At 42.0% G+C, this 20937-nt stretch overlaps 1 protein-coding gene across 3 annotated transcripts in view; it reads right to left on the bottom strand.

Moving 5' to 3' along the window:
* LOC115580788 (cytoplasmic phosphatidylinositol transfer protein 1) overlaps positions 1-19512 on the bottom strand; it is an 81164-nt gene extending 61652 nt beyond the window's left edge. For 2 of the 3 annotated variants that reach the window (XM_030415459.1, XM_030415442.1), the window contains exon 1: positions 19182-19512. In XM_030415459.1, the coding sequence (XP_030271319.1) occupies positions 19182-19229 (48 nt within the window). In that variant the 5' untranslated portion in view covers positions 19230-19512. Of the gene's footprint in view, positions 1-5318; positions 5463-19181 lie in introns of those variants that run through there. The other variant, XM_030415451.1, reaches the window with a different exon arrangement.
* Between the last annotated feature and the right edge of the window lie 1425 nt (positions 19513-20937).

Raw genomic sequence — 20937 nt, 5'->3', positions numbered from 1 at the left:
ATAAGAGGGTAAAAAAATAAGCACAGGGTGATCAATATGGGATGAATCAGGCCGGTGACTCCATGCAGCCTATAGAAGCAACAGAGAAAGACTTGGAGTTTAAATCAACCAAGAACAGGCCTGGCTGACCCCCTTTTAATGCTGCATGTGCAATTAATGTTAAAAGTGGTTAACAGTGATAGTAAATAAAGATTTGCATGTAGCTGCTCTTATACGTAGGTTAGTGTAGCAGAGCTAAATGTTTCAGATCCTGCACCACCTGACTCTCATGATTTCTGAACAATGTCAACAGGTTAAACAGAAAAAGAAACTATAACATCTAATAAAATAAAGTGAGAGTAAATTACCGTGATTGTAAGTGATTCCTGGAATTTTTGAGGGGCTGCAAACGGCCTTAACTAGAGCCAGGCATGCTGCTTGTTAAGACCTCTTTGGGTCTATTTAAAGAGCCGGCACATCTGCCCCCTGTTTGCCTTTCCAGGGCTGTAAAACCTGGACAGTGAAAGGAGGGTGAAGCGTGATAAAAGAGAGGAGAGACCGTCTTTATGAGACGCACACTTAGATTGTTTGCACCACTGACTTTAAATGAACGGAATGGGACTTGTACATACAAATCAACCTTCTCAAGTGTTTTTTTTTTTTCTACCCCCTTTCCACTCGCTGGCACACTTAAGATGGCTGTCGAGAAACATTACACTGTTGTTATGGAAACCCTGTGAGATTGAAGCGCACGCGGTAAACACCTTAAAGCTCTATTATGCAATTTCTGCATATCTGTGGGCCCCAAATAGCACCTGTTGGAAATGTGAGGATTTTGATACCCAGAAATCTTCTATAACGTGACACGACTCGACTGCATACAGCGCACCCGTGTTTACCAAGCAAGCTGGTAGCTGATGCTTTATGTTGAAGGTCAGTAAGATGACAAATAATGGAAGTGTCCAATTTGTTATAACTAAATTACATACCAGACAAGTCAGACAAAATGATCTTTACCTTTTATTATATTACTCCTGATCGGTTCCTTTGGTCAGGCCCACAATGTGGATTGAAAGTCAGTATTGGTATGATTTACTGAAAGTTTAAGACCAAAATATTCATTTGAACCAGATTTGAACCTGTTCAACTCAAACCAGCTCAACACGTATATGTATTGCTTCTCACTAGGCAATATCAATACCGTTCCTTATCAAATACCAACTCTGAGTCTTATGAGTGAGAATAATAATGCAGGTATTTAGGTATTTAGTAATTATTGTGTGTTACAAGTTAAACTATAAAATGAAGATTGTTTATCTTTGCTCGCACAATATTCTCTGTTTCCATTCAGTGTGCTCCACGACAATTACAACACTTGTTGTCTGAATATCACATAGCAGATCCTCTGCTGAAGTATTTCATCACTTCTTCTACTCTGAATTTTTCAGAGTAGAAGATGCTCTTCACTATTTCTCTAGCAGACTGGCCTCTGCCTTCTGTGGGTCAACGGGTGCCAAGAAGTTCAGACTTGAGTTCTGTCACCAGCGTGCTGTCGAGCTTATTCTGGCTGGAATGACAGTGAGGGATCTGAAAGGCTGCACTCATGAGACTTGTGAAACAGACTGACAGTCATGCAGAATCACTCAGAGCTGAACTTCCGTCTGTGCACCAGCATTTCTGACTGGGCCGAGATAATCAGTGTTTTCAAAGTACATATGAGCATTGTGACATTAAGCACATGAGACTTAATTAAATGTAACAACTGAAAACAACTGGGGCCAATTGAAACCTGTTTTTCACAATAAAATGACAAATTAAAAGCTCAAAAGGACTGGTTAAGAGATACCTATCTTTTCTTTCATAACAAAAATCCTTTGTCCCGGTTCTTTTTCAGTTTGTTTTTTTTGTTTTTTTCAAGGGGTGAGGGATGGGGCTGTATGAATCAGCTGGCTACAGCTATGTCATGTGAAACCCTTGTTACATAGTCAGGTGGTTTGAATCTTAAACATGTCACAAGTCTCTCCTTAAGCTGCCCTGACTTATTCACAGGCTCACAAACTCTATTTACGAGCTTTTTAACAAACAGTGTCAGCCATGGGCATCAGAGTCATTACACTAGGGTCAAGGGACCACCCACTTTTTCAAATCATGAGTTTTTGTTATCAAATCATGTGAATAAATTACAGTAAAAGCACCAATCTCCTTTTTATTAGGATGAAAATGTACCTATCATTTTTCTAATTACCCCAAGTGTCAGCCCACCTTTTAAAAGTAACCAGAATACAAGGAAGGAATCTGTTCAAATGCCCATGATCATACCAAATATGTCACATAATCACATAGAGGAAAAAGACAAACATAAACTTAATTTCTTTCAGCACTTGACAGCTCATGGGAAAAGTCATTATTGTTGGTATCAGTTTTTTTGGCAAGGTAATGTCCTCACCGTCTAATCCTATCACATTTAACCGCCTGCCTGGAGCCTTCAATATGATTATCATTCCGGTTACCTAAATGAATAGATAAGAACATCTCCATTCTGGTTCTTCCAAACATTACTCCTCCCTCAGTTTCCCCTGTGCACCATGTACAGCCTGTACAGCCTGTACCCTCTGTATACATACGCACAACTGCACTCTTTCTCACAGAGACACAAACTTCCATCAGTCAATACATCTTAGCAGGCATTTTCGCTCCCTAATCCTCTAAATCACACTACAAATCAGCCGTGGTCAGGGCTGACTCAGTTGAAGAGGACACTAAAACAAGGGAAAGTATACACACATTCCACACACACACACACACACACACACACACACACACACATCCAAGTTAGCACACACACATGCAGCAGTGAGGAGAAGAAAAAAAAATCAATCCTCACTCTTATTTCTCAGCGAGGGGTTGAGAATGTGACCTACCTTTACCTCACAATCATGTGAGAGACAGTTATTCTGTCCTTACATCTTCCCCTCCCTCTCTCTCTCGCTCTTTCCCTCTCACGCTATCACTCTCCCACCAGCGGCCAAGACTGACTGAACATCAACCTTCACTGTGAAGCCATTAAGATAAGACATGGAGTTTATTAGCTTCATTTCAGCAGGCGGTCAGTGGGCTGATGATGATCTCGGTGTCCCTTCATCACAATCCTCTTGTGTGGAAGTGACAGAGGAAATATTGACCTTACATCTCTCCAACACTTGTAGCACGCTGCACCTCCCTTGAAAACCGTGTAGCTTGTACAAAAAAAGACTCAACCAACTGGGAACGTGGACAAACTGGCTCGTCTTCCAGCTGACACCTGAATCCGTACGACTGACCTAAAATGGCCGTCAAGGGAGCGCTTTGGTATTCTGACGTTAGAAAGTTCCACCTGCACTCGAGCTGCTACTTTTAGCAAAAGACAGGATGTGACGATGACTCTCCACACTAAATATCAAACTGTCGTCACTCAGAGGCTAAGGGCCTCTGAGTGACGACAGCAGAGCAGTGACTCAAAAGATTGTTCACTGTAATTTTTTCATGGAAAGTTTTTCGTGCTTGGAAGTTTGATAAAACATATGCACATGCAGTGTGAACATCGAGGGCCTGTGGGGAAAGACCATGACACCTACCCACTGAAATACTTCTGATCAAAACAACCTGCTTCAAATCTCCTGAAAGACGTGTGCAGCTCGGCCCGTTGATGTCGGTGTTCAACCCACTTAAATAGATTTGCCACTACTGAGAGGCTAATTGCTACACAGTGGGGGTGACGGCCAGCAAGGGATTAAAAAATTAAAAAGATTTTTTTCTTGGGAGCAAAAACATACACTGCTACCTTGTGCGACTCTAAATGGATGCAGATGTAGGTGGCTATAGATCTTTACAAGATTATGTTTTTTCTTTAAATCTGTCTCCATTATGGATTAGTCCAGCCACACCTGAGGCACTGCTATAGAGATGTCAATGTTGGTCTGTCTATTCACCACTTTTGTCTTTATCCTAACAACTATTGGATGCATTGGCATTAAGGTCCTGACGAACATTCACACATCCCAGAGGATAAGTCATACATGACTCTGGTGATCCCCAAACTTTTTCAATAAATGGCAATAGCAGGTCGAAGTTCTCCCTCATTCTGTTGATTATCTCAACATCATCTTTTGGTTTAGTACCGATTACAAAATTGTAGGCTGCTAACACAGTATAGTGAAATTTAAGCATGGTAAACATTATAACTGTATAACATCTGCATGTTAGCATTGTTTCTTTACACACAACTTCTAACTTGCTGTATTTTGGCAGTATTTAAATCAAATGCTTTAAATGAACAAATAACCAGCTGAAGTCAAACTCTTAATAAATGCTCAGAACAACATTCAAGCACCTGAGAGCGACGGATCAGTAATTATGTTTACCTGAGAATGTCAGCACAGCCTATTTACCTTCACTTCATTGTGTCTAAGCTGAAATACAGCAAACACACTGTGAGGAAGTGCTTGGTGCTAAATCCCAGGCTTGAGGGAGAGGGAAGACTCCATCATCTGCCTCATTATTTGACAGTTATCCTGGGGATGGTCTTACACTATAATCACTATAATCCACTCCGCTATTGGGGTAATGGTAGTGATGGATGGCACTGGTTACCATAGAAACAAGAGATGATAATGAAGTGTGTCAGCATATAGCTATCTATAGCCAGTCTAATTTGTGTGTATGTGTTCAGTGTGTGGGCTGAGCCGATAGTTCTTCCAAAGATGCGTTGCACCTGTGCGTGGGTTGGAGGCATAGCAGAACAGCATGATGACCAGTGTGCGCGAGTGTATTCTTATCCCGAGTGAACGAGTATCCTGCTCAACACCCAGTGAAAAGCAAACCTTTAGAAACTTTCCAACAGAAAGTACAAAATAGACGCACGACGGTGAACCTACCGCATTTGAGACTGCATGTGGGCACTGACACAGCTGAGGATTTATGCTTCCTGCAATCTTAAGAGCCGAAGCAATTGAATGAGTATTGGAGGGGGAAAAAACACACACACATATACATTTAGCCATGAGATGTTTTTAAAACTGTTGAAATTGCAGCGGAAACCAGTGACGTAATATTTTAATGCGTCTGTATACAAGCTCAGTCCCCCTGACACAATATTTAAATGCTTCTCAGAAACCGCTGGATGCATTAAACCATAGATGACTTCATCCTCAACTCTCAACCAATCTTCATATTTCACGCAGCTACTCAAGCTCCTCTCCACCTCTTGTCTGTCAACCTCTTTTCTTTCTCTCCCTCTTCCCATTTACATGTATTTTACAGCAGGCGACTCGTATGAAAGCATCTGCTGCACCTCTTCTTACCTCATATCCATCTGTCTACCCTCGTCCTCTCTCGATAAATCTCTACGACTAATCCAAAAGAAAAAAAATAAGGGAGATAGAGTCCTTTCTAGATCTCTCTGCCTCCTCCCTCTGCTGCAGTTTTTCCATCTCAGCGTCTCTTTGGAGTAAAAGCAGGGACTAGCAGCTTCTGTGCAAGTACAGGTAGTAATAAAACATCAAGTCTGTGCCTGTGAACACGTACACATATACAGCTCCACATGGGAAACTACAGCGGGTTAGAAAGGACCACCAGAACATTAAATTACATCGATCAGATGACAGCTCACGCTTCATAGCCTCCAGTGGTAAAAGCTAGTCAAAAAATAAAGGCAAACAGTTAACAATACAGCCAAAGCCCTAATCAGTGTCAGAGCACACAGACCATGGCCGGGCACTGATAGTGTCGCCAGATAAACACAAGGCCACTTTGAAGACATTTTCACGCTCGAGTGATAGCATTATCAACGCAACATTTGCTGAGGTAATGGAGATATAACAGGCCTAAATCAAGCTTATGAGCACCACATAATGAACGTTGTGATAATGTTTCTCCTCAGCCTCTTCAATAGAAGGTCACATTCTGGGCTGACCAGGAGGATTACAATCGAACAGGAAGCGTATGGTGAAAAAGAATAGAAGGGACACCCCAAAGTGTCTATGTTTGGTTACTTTTGGACAACGAAGCAACAGAAAGAAAAATACCACCGCAAAGGCCATCCAGCTATATTCAGTACCACTGTTGTGTAAATTAGAGTTTTTAATACTCAAGTGTATAGTAAAAAAATTACGAAGCCTATATTTGAGTTGATGGAGTGTGTTTTATAGTCAGATGACCTTGAACAAATTACAAGCCAATAGTCGGGGCATATAGTCCTACTTAACCTTTCCAGTTAGAAAGGCAGCCCATAGCTTCAGGCAAACAGGCAAAACGTGTGCTATTTTAAGCAACGATCACCGTGTGCCTCTGATGGATAGTTGCACTGAATTCACTCAGACAACATTAGTCATAAAGTAGGAGACAGTTCTTTGTTGTTTTGCTTGATCAGCAATCTGATATTGATATAAGGCTTATGGCACCATATCAACAGTGCTTAGTACAATGCGGCCTCAGAAATACAGCACAGGACTACCTACAGAGAGAAACAAAACACCCTCCAAATCAAAATAGTGCTCATAATCTCCCTTTGTACACCATTTTTCTGCACCACAGCCAAAGTCCAAATTCACTTACTGCTATGTTTGTTATTTTGTAATTTGTAACACTTAACTTCGCGACAGCTAAGTGATGTTTTATTGCATTAAATAAAATGCAATAAATCTGCTTTTGGCAGGAATCTGCTCAATAATCCAGAGGATTTGGAAATTTGGTGAGTAAAAAATGAGATGGCCTGCAGAGTGATATGAGCCATTCAAAGTCAGGACTTGGAAATGTAGATGTTGTTGTGGAGATAACAGCCCCACCAAATGAGAGATAAGTCATTTGTGAGCTGTGTGACTCCAACAGCACAACACTGCCGCTAATTAATTTCACTAATTCATTCAATTGGCCTTTAGCTTGAAGTCACACTGTGAGTAACATAGTTGATGGCTCATTTCTCACAGAATGTCGATGGTGCAAAAGGTGCAAATTCATGCACTGTGGAAACACGTATGTAGCATATGAGACAACACCTACACATATACACACAGCTTTCATGAGGGTAATTTGAAGGCTTGAATTGGATTAAGCATGTGTTGCCATGTTGGAGCCAGAAAAGGCAGCAATAGCAGCTCTTTCAGGCTAACGTTTGTGTTATACCATCACATTACAGTAGCATTTTATTTATCATTTTTAATTGTCTGCTTGATGAATAAACTTTACTGGATATCATTCGACTCCGACTTCGACTTCGACTTCTCTTTATTGATCCTTTTGGGATGACTCCCGCAAGGAAATTGGATTTCCAGCAGCTTACAGGTAGAAAAGAGGTATAAAGCTAAATATAGAAAGTAAACAATAGACAGTAAAAACACAATATTAACACAAGTGCAATAAAATGTACAGTTTGGCTTGAGGGTGGCACATCGCGAAAGCTGGAAAGTTGTAATAATGTGGGCGAAGCTGTACACTGGCATAATTAGATCATCTTGAATCAAGCTTAATGGGTTCACCCTCAGCTAGTTACTTACGCTAAGCTTTAAACCAAGATGAATGCTAATATTAGCATGGCAACATATACCGTAAGTTAACAGTTAGCACATTGTTAACATGATGACAGTAACAGCCTCCAAACATTTGACAAGTTGGCAGACTAGCATTAGCATGTTTAAATATTCCCTGTTCACAAGTTAACAAGCTAATTTAAAAGGTGCAATATGTAAGAATTGGCCACCTGTCCTGTTTATACTCAACAAATTAAATTTTTTTTTCAAATAAATCATTATTTATTGCATCTTCAAGCATTTTGCAGGTCACCATGTTTTACAGTTTACTGGTAAAGTCATGTTAAATGAGGGACTTAGCCAGTACTCAGCAGCCCTGAAAAATATTTGTTGATTTATATATTAGTTGACTGACAGGAAAATAAGCAACCACTTTGATAATCAATTAATCGTTAAAGTCATTTTTGAAAGCACAAATACCCAACATTCTTTAGATCAAGCCTGGTGACTATGTACAATCTTTTTAATATAATAGATGTAATAAATGTAAAAAATATTGGGGGTGTGGATGTGTGTAGACAACATATATCGGTATATATCACATATGCCACCATGGGCAAAGGACAATGCAACTGGCTATTTTTCAGAATTTCCTGAAATTAATCAAGAAAATAATCAGCATTAATCAGTCATGACAACAATCCTCAGTTGCGGCCCAAATATGCACTTTTAAAAGCTTCCCTTAACACCCAAGAATATTTGGTCAACATGTCCGACATTGACAAAAGTGTTTTGAACAGTGTTTTCGAGGTGATTTGGCTTTCAAAAACCAACTGTTCACAATCTCTGACTCTCCGCAAAATCATCCACTGCTGCACAGCTATTACTGGCCAGAAAGAGAAAAAGAAACTATTCACACCTGTGAATATATAGTGCAGGGTTCTCCCCAGACGGTGGAACAGCGGCGCTGCGCCGCTCTACCGCTCGGTCAGCGGCGCTATACTCCGCGCGTGACAGTGTCGAGCGTCCGTCCGCCGTCCCCCGGTTGACGGCTAGGAGCTCCCGGCTGACGGAGTTGATGACCGGCTGTCCGTACGTCCGTGTCTCCCCCCCCCCCCCGGACTGACGTTGACGAGCGGTTGACGAGCGGTCCCCACCCCCCCACCCCCCCCCCGGACTGACATTGACGAGCGGTCACGCACCCCCCCCCCCCCCCCCCCCCGGACAGATGGTGCGCCGCTATACTAAGAATTTCTGGGGAGAACCCTGTAGTGTCAGTGTGCATATTGTGTGTATGCACAGCTGTGTAATGTTCAAACACACCGTGAGTCTCCCCTGAGGAAACACCCAATCATGATCAATGTGCATGTAATATCTCAATGCTAGATATACTCTTTATTCCAAGTCCCCACACGGTATTATTAATATGAAACATGAGAATCATATATCACTACATTATAATCAACTTACTTATCAGACACTTTAACTTCCCATACAGGTACAGCCATGCAAACACTGGCATGGATGCATCATTCCACACGTCACCAAAAAACTAATCCAGGCAAAGAATAAACTATTCCATGTAAATCCTGTAAACTTTCCTGTCAGAGTGGCTCAGCCACAGCCTGTGGAATCTCCTCTGATAAACAACAAAGAAATGTGCGCAAATCCACTTGTAGGTGCTTGGCTGAGTGCACCAAATGAATGTCTGTAATGTCAAGTACTGTTAAGAGGCTGGGAAGCTTCATCTCTCACATAATTCCATTAACTCACTCGCATCTTCTATCCAGCCTCTCAGCCTTGTACCATACTTGTATATATTTGAGTGCCATTACTTAGATACAAAAGGTATATTCACAACAAGACCAAATATAAAAAACAACCGTTTGAATTTATCCGTAGAACAAAAACAGCAAAATGCAAAGCTCATGCTTTATTCTAACCTCAGCATGGCGTTTTAGCCATTCCTGAGACACTGTGTGAGTGTGTGAACCCACAGCAGCAACAGTAAGCAGTTTTAACGATGATGTCCACATTGAGCAAGAAAAGTGACTTTGGTCTAAAGAATCAGCTGCTTTGTCTCTATTTTCAGCCTCACTTTACAGATTTAGCAGCCGCCTTCAGACTGTGGCTGCTGCTGGAAAAACGTCTCTTATCCCTCCTGTGATTTGTTGGCGCAGCAGAGAGATGGTGGAAAAAAATCTTCTTTTTCTCCATGGTGACACAAGGCAGTTTCATACCAAAACCTTAGAATTTGATTTGTATAAGGGTGTCATCACCCACAATGGATAAATACTGTATGTAAAATGTATACTGTTAATGTCAGGAATATGTAGGGCTGCAAATCGTGATTGTTTTCATTTCTGATTACTGCAATGATTATTTTCATGACTAACTGATTCATCTAAAGGAAACTGTATATAATGTGTGACTTAATAAGTAACATCTTCCAACAGTCCTCCAAGTTAATGTAGTTTTATGCATTTTGCTCTTTGAAAAGGCTTTTGTTTTCCTACCAAGCACTTGGTTTTGCCATCTTTATGCATAAAGTTAATGTAAATAAAGAATAACAGAACTGTAATGAGTTTTTGCCCCCGTTAATTTCAAGCAGGGGTATACTGAGGTCATTAATGCTGATTTTTTTTGTCAAGCGCCTGGTTATTCCTCAGAGAAACAAGTGTTACGTGTCTATTTCAGTTATTTGTTACTATTAGCTTGTTATCACTTTTATATAGTTATATGATTTTTTTGTATGTTAATTTTGTGTTTTCTCTTCATATTGTAAAATTTTAACATTATTTAGGTAGAGGCTTCAAATAAGCCCACTGGGTTTTCTGCCTCTTCCTGCACTGTATGTTATTTGTATTCTTTGTCAATCTTTGTGTATTTTTTAAACTGTGCAAAATAAATAAATAAATGAAAATAAATAAATTGTTATATGACGTGGACCCATTGGGTTTTCTAACCAACAGGGGCAGAAACAGGTCATCTGCAGGCTTATTTTGCATTAAAAAAATTTGGCCACATGCTTGTTCTTTAAATGGTCGACAATAGCTTTGTATTTACTTTGGGCTAGGCTGCGATATACGTTTTAGGATTGAAAAATCTGTGTTTCATTTTGTAACAGGGCAAAACACCCAAGCAACACTCCCAATGAAGCGGACTGGTTTTCATTTCATGCCAAGATATATTCCAAAAAAGCCATCATCAGGCTTTTACTCTCTTCCCCCATGTTAGGAAACACTGTTCCATTTCACCAGCACACGGAGCTCATCATTGGCCTCATCTTAGCAACTCAGGACTGGAGTGTTGGATGCTGCTGCGGAGTACACAGCTTACGACATAGAGACAATGGTGATGTGGCCCTGTGATGTTAGCATGTGTGTTAAATAATAGAAACAAGCACACATACACTCAAAGTGTGGCCGTGTGTGAGAGAGAAACACAATTTGTGCCGCGGACAAGTGAAACAGCCCCTATCCAGAGCCTGACTGTCAAAACTGCGCAACGATATCATGTAGCTCTTGTGTTATGAAACAAGCTTTTCTGGTGATCACACACACACACGCGCACACACACACACACACACACACACACACACACACACACACACACACACACACACACACACACACACACACACACACACACACACACACACACACACACACACACACACAGCCATCTAGGAAATGAGAATGGGTCTCATCCGTGGATAATGGTCCATCACAACCCATGATGGTTTCCTCTGCAAGGGTAAATGGCAGTAAATGGGATGTTGATTGAATCACAGCATTGTCATGTATACCAGATGGCAAAAAGGCCTTGCACCTTACCATGACACTAAAGAAACAAACAGACCCCATTTTCTAAACAAACCCTGGAGTGGGTGGGAGGGGTCTGACCATAAAGAGAGAAAACAATATTCTGAATAAAGGGGTAGCAGTGCCTGTGAAAAACAATAGGGACATTATGTGCCTTGGGGCTTTAATGTCAGGCTTGGTGGATGTACTGTGGGGGGCTGAGAGATGGTGTAACAAGCAGGAAGCTAGGAGTTCAACCCCAAAACCAAGGTGAAACCCCAGTGTTGGCAAACGTCTACATAATTGATCGTAACCCCTGCACTCCATCTGAGAATGAGGACAAGAGGGGAGACCTTTCCTTCAGGGATCAATAAAGTCTCACTTTACACAACTTTAAATTGCATTTCATTACATCACCCATTCTGAATGCAGGAACACCCAGCCCTCCAAGGACACAGTCATCTTTAATTACCTTGACTAAAAAAAAGAAAACTGTTTGATTTGTCTAGAAAGAAGCCTGGCTGTCCTCGCTGAGCTTTTCAGCCCTCCCTGCCCGTGGATACGTGAAATTAACTGCTGGCGTCATGGAAACATGCTCCCCGTTTGAACAATGGCAACCAATCTTGTTAAAGCGCCCTCATTAAAAGGGGGGTTTAACAAACCAGCAGCAATCGCTGAGAAGTATTTTTTCTTTTCTCCATCCTGAATGAAGTAACTAGGGGAAGAAACACTGCCAAAGCTGATGAAACTCGCTGCTGTCTTTTGTGGAAATTGTACTCAAATAAAAATTCATCCACCTAATGGTGCTTCAAGCCATAGAGCGTGAAATGGCTCAAATTGTCACTGTCATGCTTGCTGGCTGATACAATGTCGGTACAACAAGAACACTTCTGTGCATATTTATGACGGATAATCCTTTGTGGGCGAAAGCACAATACGACACAGTAGCTCTGATCCTGTTACAGTTCTTCATGGGTCCACTACAATACAATAGGGCTCAAGGTTCATGTAGTTATTCGTCATTCTACAACACAGGATTGTACAACAAAATGCAAGTTGTCGTCCCTTTATGCTACACAAGAAAAAATATATTCCGTGATGGTCCGTACCTGTAGATCTTTAGATCTTCCTCTTTTTTTGAATGCCAGGATCAACCCCCACACTGACCTCAACCACTGTAGCTGATGGCCTCAGGCATGTTGTAAACTAACACTACTGTTAAAGTACACACCAGTTGCACTGTTAACACTTTGTCAAGGCTCCTTGAGGCTACTTGTCAAATTACAGTGGCGCTGATGTGCAAAAACAAAGTAAATGGCTTGAATTTCTACTAAAAGCGAAGCAGCGTGGTTGGCAGTGGGCAAGGAATGTAGGCGGTGTGTGAATGGTGTATGCTAAGGGTTTTGTTACATACTGGTACAGGCGATAGTCATGATTAAAATGAAATATTGACATATTAATAACATATACATGATAATATTTTGAAATGCGAAATAATTTTTCTTTCCGTTATAGCTGGTTGCGGTAGCCTTATTGCAGGTTTCCAGCCATCATAAAAGAGAAAATCACGTCTGAGGAGATTAAAGACATGAGAGAGACAAGAAGTTGTTTTTTGATTCCAAAACAGATTAATTTGACAGATGGCATTTACTTTTGTTTTTCTACTAGATATAGTATTTATATAGATATCTGATCATATCATATAATCTAATAAAATCAGTACCATGAATGGTTTTGGCTCTGATCATGTTATGAAAATCTGATTCTGATATCGTGACAACACCAGTGTCTGACCAAACATCAGTAACAACAACAACAACAACCAGGGCAAGCCTACAAAACAATACCGCTACATCAGGTGTTAACTGCACTTCTGTGCGCCAGCTGCTTCTGGACAAGGGTGGTGTGTGTGTTTTCATATCTCAAGCTGTGCAGATGCAGGTGTGAAACATGCACCACACAGTATGAGCCCTAATGAGGCTTTTAGGCTCTGTGGTTTTTGCCAAAAAGTGGGGCGCACTACATTGTAAGTTAGTCATTCTCTTTAATGAATTCTGGTGAGACTGTTGCTTTCAGAGATGTTTATGCCTTGAAAAATGAAGGTGTGAGCCAACAACCCAGGTGTCCTTCCAGCTACTCATCCGGCCATTCATTCCAGCAGCCAGCCCCACATCCTCCCACTCCTACAGTCATCCAGCCCCAGAGTCGAACCATTTATTCTCTCAGCGTGCCACCAGCACCAAAACAAGCAACTTCCCCTTGCTTAAGTCATAACAGGATCTCAAAGGCCATTTAACATGCCCACATGCTGTGTGTCTACCATCGTTCAAAAACTACAAGCACAGACGCTGATAAATATGTGAGAACAGACGCGTTACACTAAATTATGCATTAAACCAACTGTTTCGAGGTTTGCAAAAAAAAAAAAAAAAAAAAAAAGCAGGGTACTTCAATGATTTCTACAGTAACATGGTGGTTAAAAAAATGGTTACACCTTTGGGTTTATTGCGTATGATAGCCCAGAACAAAAAAAAAAGGTGTTCCCTGAGCACGTGTCTCAGAGCAGATTACAGTCTTATACAATCAGATGGTGCCATAATCCCTCAGTTTTTGCCAGAGCTAACACCCCATTAAACCAAACCATCTAACCAAAGTGTTCGACCAACTACCCACTTTATCAGATGAACTTAGAACACGTGGATGTTCAGCTCATTCAGCTTTGAATGGGTGTCTTTTTCACTGGCCTTCTCTGAATGTCACTGTACTCTGACTCATTACAGTAAATGGAAAAAAAAAAGAGGCTGGCCTTCTGCAATGAAGATCGTCTTCACTTTTTTTTCCCCCTGGATGTATCCCTGCTCGTGTGAAACCCCTATTCAGAGGATAATTTCTGGGCTTTTCGTTCCATCTCTGGAGCTCTATTCACCGTGCAGATGAAGCTTTTAGAGTGTGAAGTCTAAATTGTGTCGAAAACTTTATATTCACCAACCGTGTTGAGGCCAAATACATGAGATGCACAGTGACACAGGTCAGCCAAAGGTTGGGCGATGTCAGCATTTTTCTCATGAGCTTGGGGAAAAAAAAAAAGGCTTGTCAGCCACAGACAGGGAGGTGCAAGTGAGAGATACTGCCGCAGAGAAAGACATAATGGTAGACAGGAGAGGGAACACATCTATCCGTGTCTCCTGTGATGCATCACCTTTCCATCCTTTCCAGGGGGGAAAAAAAAATGGGCTCGTTGGCTGATGAATGGCCGCGCTCACAGGAGGAGAACAGAGCAGAGTTAGCCCGAGGGACTGAGAGGAGAAAATGATTATTCCTTGGCTAAGTGGTTCTGGTTAGAGTTGCATCTAAATCTTGTCCGAGACTGAACTTTAAACCAGTTCTCAAACACATAAGCTACAGTGTGTGACTGAACTCCTTGAAAGTTAAAGACTTTATCCAGGCCTAAATTACTTGATTTGGTTAGACTTGAGTCATGCTGGCCCTTCTCACTACACAGAGAACACTAAAACATAATAGCAGCAAAACGCTTTCATGTGATGTGTCCAGATGTTTTTGTATGGTCATAACTGAGAGATTATTGGATCACCATTTTTCTCTATTTTAGATGTTCAAGGGAAAACAATACTGCTTGTGTAAATTGTGAAAAATTACAACAGTTACTGTTATGTGAACCGAACATTTCCTGCTGCTGCAGCTTCATATGAAAAACATTTAACTGGTTAAAACACAGGGTTTATTCTTAACAAGTCACAGGAAATGCAAGCGTTCATTGAGTTTACCACTTAGTCATCAGAAATGCGTCACCAAAACAAGACAATGTTGATTTTCTGCTTTTTTTGAAAGCAGACTAGTCTGAGATATCCACACTGTGGGAATAATGGAACACGGACCAGCCTCAGTAATCAGTTAGATAATGAGCTGCAGGCAACAGGATGCATACCTCCAACTTCTCAGTGATGTAACAAACTCCTTTTCCCTCAATATATAATACCAGGTTCCCTCTTAGCATTGGGATTAAATAAAATATTGCCAAATAGGCGTATTTAGCTTTTCACTTTTCACAACAAATCCTCCACCATCTTGTCGGTCAACTCTCTTTACTCTCGTCTCGGGAGAAGTGGGTTGTGAGTTTGTAATGACATCCAACTACGTATTGATTTTGTTTTAAAGAAGCAAAAAGACAGCGGAGCCAGTGGGCAAGTAATGTGACCGGTGGATGCACAAACTGAACACAGACTAATCGGTTTTGTTTTTTTTAACACACCTTGCATTTCTACGTGGTCCCAGCATTTTAATTGGAATATTTTGGTGATTTCCCAAAGGCACACTGAGATTGTGATGTGCAATTTTGACTATTTTCCAACATTTCATAGACTAAAAAAATCTAGTCTCTATGAGTCTCAGCAGACTAAACTGAAACCATCATGCCAGGATGCCATTTATAGGTTTGGTGGATGTACTGTGGCGCCCTTTATAGGAATTGTTTAACAGTTTGGTGTCGGATCAGAAGATTTATGCCGCTTTTGTGTGTCAACTAAATATGAAGCTGCCGCCATGGTCGGTTAACTCATATCAGCATACAGACTGAAAACAAGGGGAAACAGCTTGTCTGGTAATGTCCAGGACTATTTCCTGGCCAGGAGAAGTGACTTCCCGGTGTCTCCTCTGCTTGCCTGGCAACCCAACAGTAACAAGACTCGAGACGACAATAATAAAGCCACACCTTGTTTTTACACACCGTCTTAAAAAAGAAATGAGTCAATTAGTGAACCTTAACGTTGCTCTTGTCCCCTTATTTCCAGTCTTTACGCCAGGCTGAGGAAAATGTCGACCTATTCCTTTAACAGAAGAAAGAAAACGAAAGGCTCCACAATGGAAACTCATTAGTTTGAGTTCTTTGTTGGAAGTAAGTGAAGTGAATGAAGAAAACGGAGGGAAAAACCGGGGCAGGAGTAACATACCAGACACACACCCAGACAGGCAGGAGATGATTAAGAGGACAGAGTATAAAGGCTTGAGGAACAGCTCAAACGCTCTGGTATTGCTGAAGGGTTTCTTCCGAGGGCACGGTGTTTGTTAAACTTGTATAAACACAGAGTGGATAGCCGGGCCAACATCTGCAGTAGTAAGGCTGTGATGACGCAACACAGCCTAGCAGCAGACAGTAATCTCTTCCCAGAGACAATACAGAGAGAGACGTGACCTTGCATGTCCCCATGACTCCAAATCCAAATGCGCGCACACAGTGTATTAGAGCACGACCCTGGGGAATTTTAAAGAAAAGAAAATCTCCCAGACTTCCGTCATTACCCCCCCACTCCTCCCCTCTTCTCTTTCCGTCCTCTCTGCCATCCTCTTCCTCCGTCTGTCCCCTAATCCCCACAGCAGTCGGCACATTGTACTTCCATCCAGTCCACCCTCCCTTCGTTCGTTCGTTCCTTCCTTCCTTCCTCTCACTTTGGACTGACAGGAAACTTTGGCTCAACTTTTTTTTTTTAGGAGACAAGGGATGACCCTCAGCTCAATGTGTGCAGCCGCGATAAGACCGGAGAGAACGCGCCACCGATTGGGCCCGGAACAGTAACAAGACCTCTCTCCTAGATAGGACTGTCAACAAACAACGACGCCCTGCTTCTTGGGATTCATCCAAACAGGGCTTTATCTTTGAAAAAAAAATTCAAATGGAAGCAAAGTGCAGTGCCTGTGTGAGCGGTAATGGATGGCCACTTTCCTTCTTGTTTGCAACCCAACCCCTTTTTGCAATATTACAATCTGTGTGCAGTGTAAAAGCTTGTGGTGATGTCTTTTTCAAATCTTGATCTGCTCCATCTGACTGTTTTCTAATCCCACAGATGATGAAGAGTGAACCTCCCTTCTGAATATGTTGCTTTTCAGAAAGGGAGCGTCCCGTTCAACTTCATTATCCTTCAGAACATTCTTACAGTTTGACAACGACCAGTAAAAAAAAAAAAAAAAAAAAAAAAAAGTCAGTCATCATCTACTCGCCACAATAAAAATGGAAACCCAGGGCTGAGTTTTGTAGTTTTGTAAATGATGACTACATTTGCATCTACGATTGAACTTAATCCTTTAAGTCATTTGTAAGCAGATCTCTCGTGTCTGCAATAATAGCTGAATTCGACCCTGTGTTTTGAGTTGGGTGCTGTGGCGAACCCTTCCGATAAAACAGGATCGCACTCTGAGCCTTTAATTACGCTGCCCTCGCTTCTCCTGACAACCATCTGTTCACAGGTTCGACTGACGTGACAGGAAAAACCTCTCACTACTCCGCTGGGCGTGAAATACAAGCACGGCGAAAGGCTCAAGGTTGATTTACTGAACGGACGTAAAAACGCATGTATGAATGCAAACATCCACGCAACGCGCACACAAACGGGTATGTCAGAACACGCGCAGGATGAACTGCCTTCACATTCTCCTCTCGACGCTCTTGTATTAGAAGACGGCGCTTTCCTTTTGACCGCTGGTTTCTGCATGAGTCAGTGGTGTAACGCCTATTTCAGGGCTTGTGATGAGAAAACACAGCACTGGCTGACTTGATGGGGGCCAGAGGGCCAAACAAACTTGTTCTTTGAGCCTGCACTTGTTTGGTGTAAAGGTGCAGCCATTCAGCCAGCCTATAACACAAAGCAGGGATTCATCTTGTCGATCCATACAAAGTGCTCTACTCCCTTCACGTTAAACAGTCCTTAAAATAGGCATGGACTTGGCGCAGTTAGCTATGTTTGGTGGAGTACAACATTCAGAGATTAATGGGGAAGGAAGTGTGAAAAGACGTTGTGAGAAATTTGAAAGGCAACGTCTCTTATCTGCCGTCATCTCTCGCTTTGTTCCCTAAAAATAACTTTGTTGAAAGTGAAATTAAAAAAAAAAAAAAAAAAAAAAAAATGCAGACGCCCGGCTTGTTTGAGCTTTCTGACGGGTCTTCAAGAGACGAACGAACCTCGTCAGGGTTTAGTTTGTTTTTGTTTTTCATCCTGACTGCATAGCACAGCTGCACAGATGTCAGTGGAGACAACGGCGCCTGACCATTATGCCACCTGACTAGCAGCCCTCATCTGTAGGAGGACCAGCGAGGACACCCACGCATCAGGGCAGCGCATCACAAGCGCTGGAGGAGAGTGGAGGAAACAATGCATGGGTGATAATTGAAAAAGGTGGCGTTGTGTTGTGTGCAGCAAAGCACGCCAGGACAAGAGAGCGTTCATCTTCGCCTTCTAATTTTAGACTGAGTCGTGAGACCAAACTGAAAAGACTGAATGCAGACCACAGCCTTTCAGCTTTCTTCCTTCCTTCCTTTCTTTCTTTCTTTCTAATTACCAATCAGTGCAACTAAAACACTTAGTGCAGAGACCCCTACTCTGCTCTGCATTGTGTCAGTGCCATCACGTGCAGCCAATGGGGCAGCAGCATGAATTTCATGCAATGCAATTTACATAGGGTTGGTGTGTGTGTGTGTGTGTGTGTGTGTGCGTGTGTGTGTGAGATGAGGGAGAACGTGTGTTTGACAGACTAACAGTGCTGAAACCACAACACTGCGGTGGTCTGACAAGGCAGTGAGTTCCAAGGATCTGATCAGTGAGGTACTAATGATGATGATACCATTTTAATAGTGTCAGTCAGTTCTATCAGCTCATCATACAAACTGTCTGGGGGGTTTTATTGAAGTGTTTCAGAGGCTGCGGGAGTAATTACACGTCACAGATGAGTGTGAGGCTCCAGTGACAGAGAGAGAGAAAGGGACGGTAATGAGGGAACGGTCTCTCCTCAAGTTCATCTGATTCACGTTAAACTGCATTTCTCTCCCGCCTCGCGGTTAAAATGAGGACAAACAAGTCTGTAAAACAGAAAGAATGAGTAGGAAACTCACCTCCTCCACTGTGAGGGGCATGCATATCCTGTACTCCTTCAGCAACATCTTCCCCCTCTGCGCGTCTCTCGTATGTTTCTCACAGCGTGTCAAAAACCAGCCGAGTGAACGTTCCCTCCGCCGACCCGACGGGATGTGTGTAATACCTGGAGACGTGTCAGCACATGTGGGAGGGTTGGTTAGGCCGGGTTATGAAATGCACCCCGAGTTACGACTGAGTTCTTTCATCGGAACCAGCGGACTCTCGTCTCCGGCAGCGAACGTGAGGGCAGAAATAAGCTCGCTCCGGGATCGTCCCCCTCTATGACACTGTTGGAGTCAAGCCGCCAGCAAGTAGCCGCGGACGGGAGCGGAAGAGGGAGGACGTGGGGCTTCAAAATAAGAGCGTGGAGTTTTGCCACGTTCGTCCGTTAAGAGTCTTATCACAAATAAAATAAACACATTGAGTGACTTATTACTGCTTACTCAGATGTGCACAAACTATCTCTTTGAGGGTCAATACTAAAGGTTCTTATCGGTGGGTCACAGACCAAAAACAAACATTGTCCTGCATTGTTAAGATGTCAAGTGGCACTAGAATTCCAAGAGCCCCTGTGTTGCCCTTTGATCAATACTTTACATACATTCTTTAATGGAGAAATTAAAACAGCATAAACTGGGGTTTTTTGTTTTGTTTTTTGAAATCACTACGAACATCTTGCAGGCCAAAGACAACCTTGTGGTGGGCCAACTTTGACCCACGGGCCCCTCATTGGGCAGCTCTGCTCGAGCCGGACAAAGATGAGCACCAAAAGCTACATTGTTTATTGTTGTTGGTGTCTTAATTAATTGTAAATGTGCACCAATCAACTACAATGTCAACTAATGCAGGTCATGCATCATCAGCTAAATTTGCCCCATGCCAAATCTAGTTATAGGTTTTATTTTGGTTAAATTAGGCTAACATGGTGTGAGTATTAAATAAAATTGTGTTTGACCAAATTACCAACAAATCAAATAAATGATCTGGGAAAATTAAGTATTGTTCCAGCATATGAGTGCTGTATGTACAAGGTTTTCTTGGAATCTAGGGGCAACTGGGTTTGATTGATTGTTTGTTTGTTTGATATTCCATCTTAGTCTTGTCAAGGCACTCACAATGATTTCCACTGGAACTTCTGTTGAAATAGTTATTTAAAGACAGAATAACAGACAACAGAACTTACTTGATGTATTTGCAGAGTCTGGGGCTTAATTGCATTCAATGCTGTATTGGAGCCACTAAATTAATTTTGCATCCATTTCTAAATTGTATCTTCTCAGGCCTGATCAACTAACCAAACACACAGTACACGGCCCTTTAACCAGATCTAGTCTAAACAATCTAAAGCCTTATGATATCTGAGTCACCATATCATAATACATTAGTTTATTTGCCTGCATATTAATGATCTGTACTGACTGGATTCATCAAAAACATTATTTCTGTCATACACGTCAACACATGGGCCACCTGGATCATGACACTGATAAAGGAACCTGCTTAAAGTTTGACATATGTAAAATGATATGCACTTCTACAAAGTTAAGTAAAGTACTGGAAATGTTCTTCAGTTAACTTTGTTTACCTGCCTAATAATTGACTGGCTCTTTCATCCATTCTTCGATTAGACCTTTAGTTTGAAACGTGTTTGACCGGATGTGACACTGCTGTGTGCCGGCTGGCGGCACACGGGTCTGTTCTGGATACCGTTACAAGTAAACGTCCAAATTGCTG

The sequence above is a fragment of the Sparus aurata genome, chromosome 1 (assembly GCF_900880675.1).
Source record: "Sparus aurata chromosome 1, fSpaAur1.1, whole genome shotgun sequence".
In the NCBI taxonomy this organism is placed as follows: Eukaryota; Metazoa; Chordata; class Actinopteri; order Spariformes; family Sparidae; genus Sparus; species Sparus aurata.
This window is presented reverse-complemented; position numbering and strand designations above follow the sequence as displayed.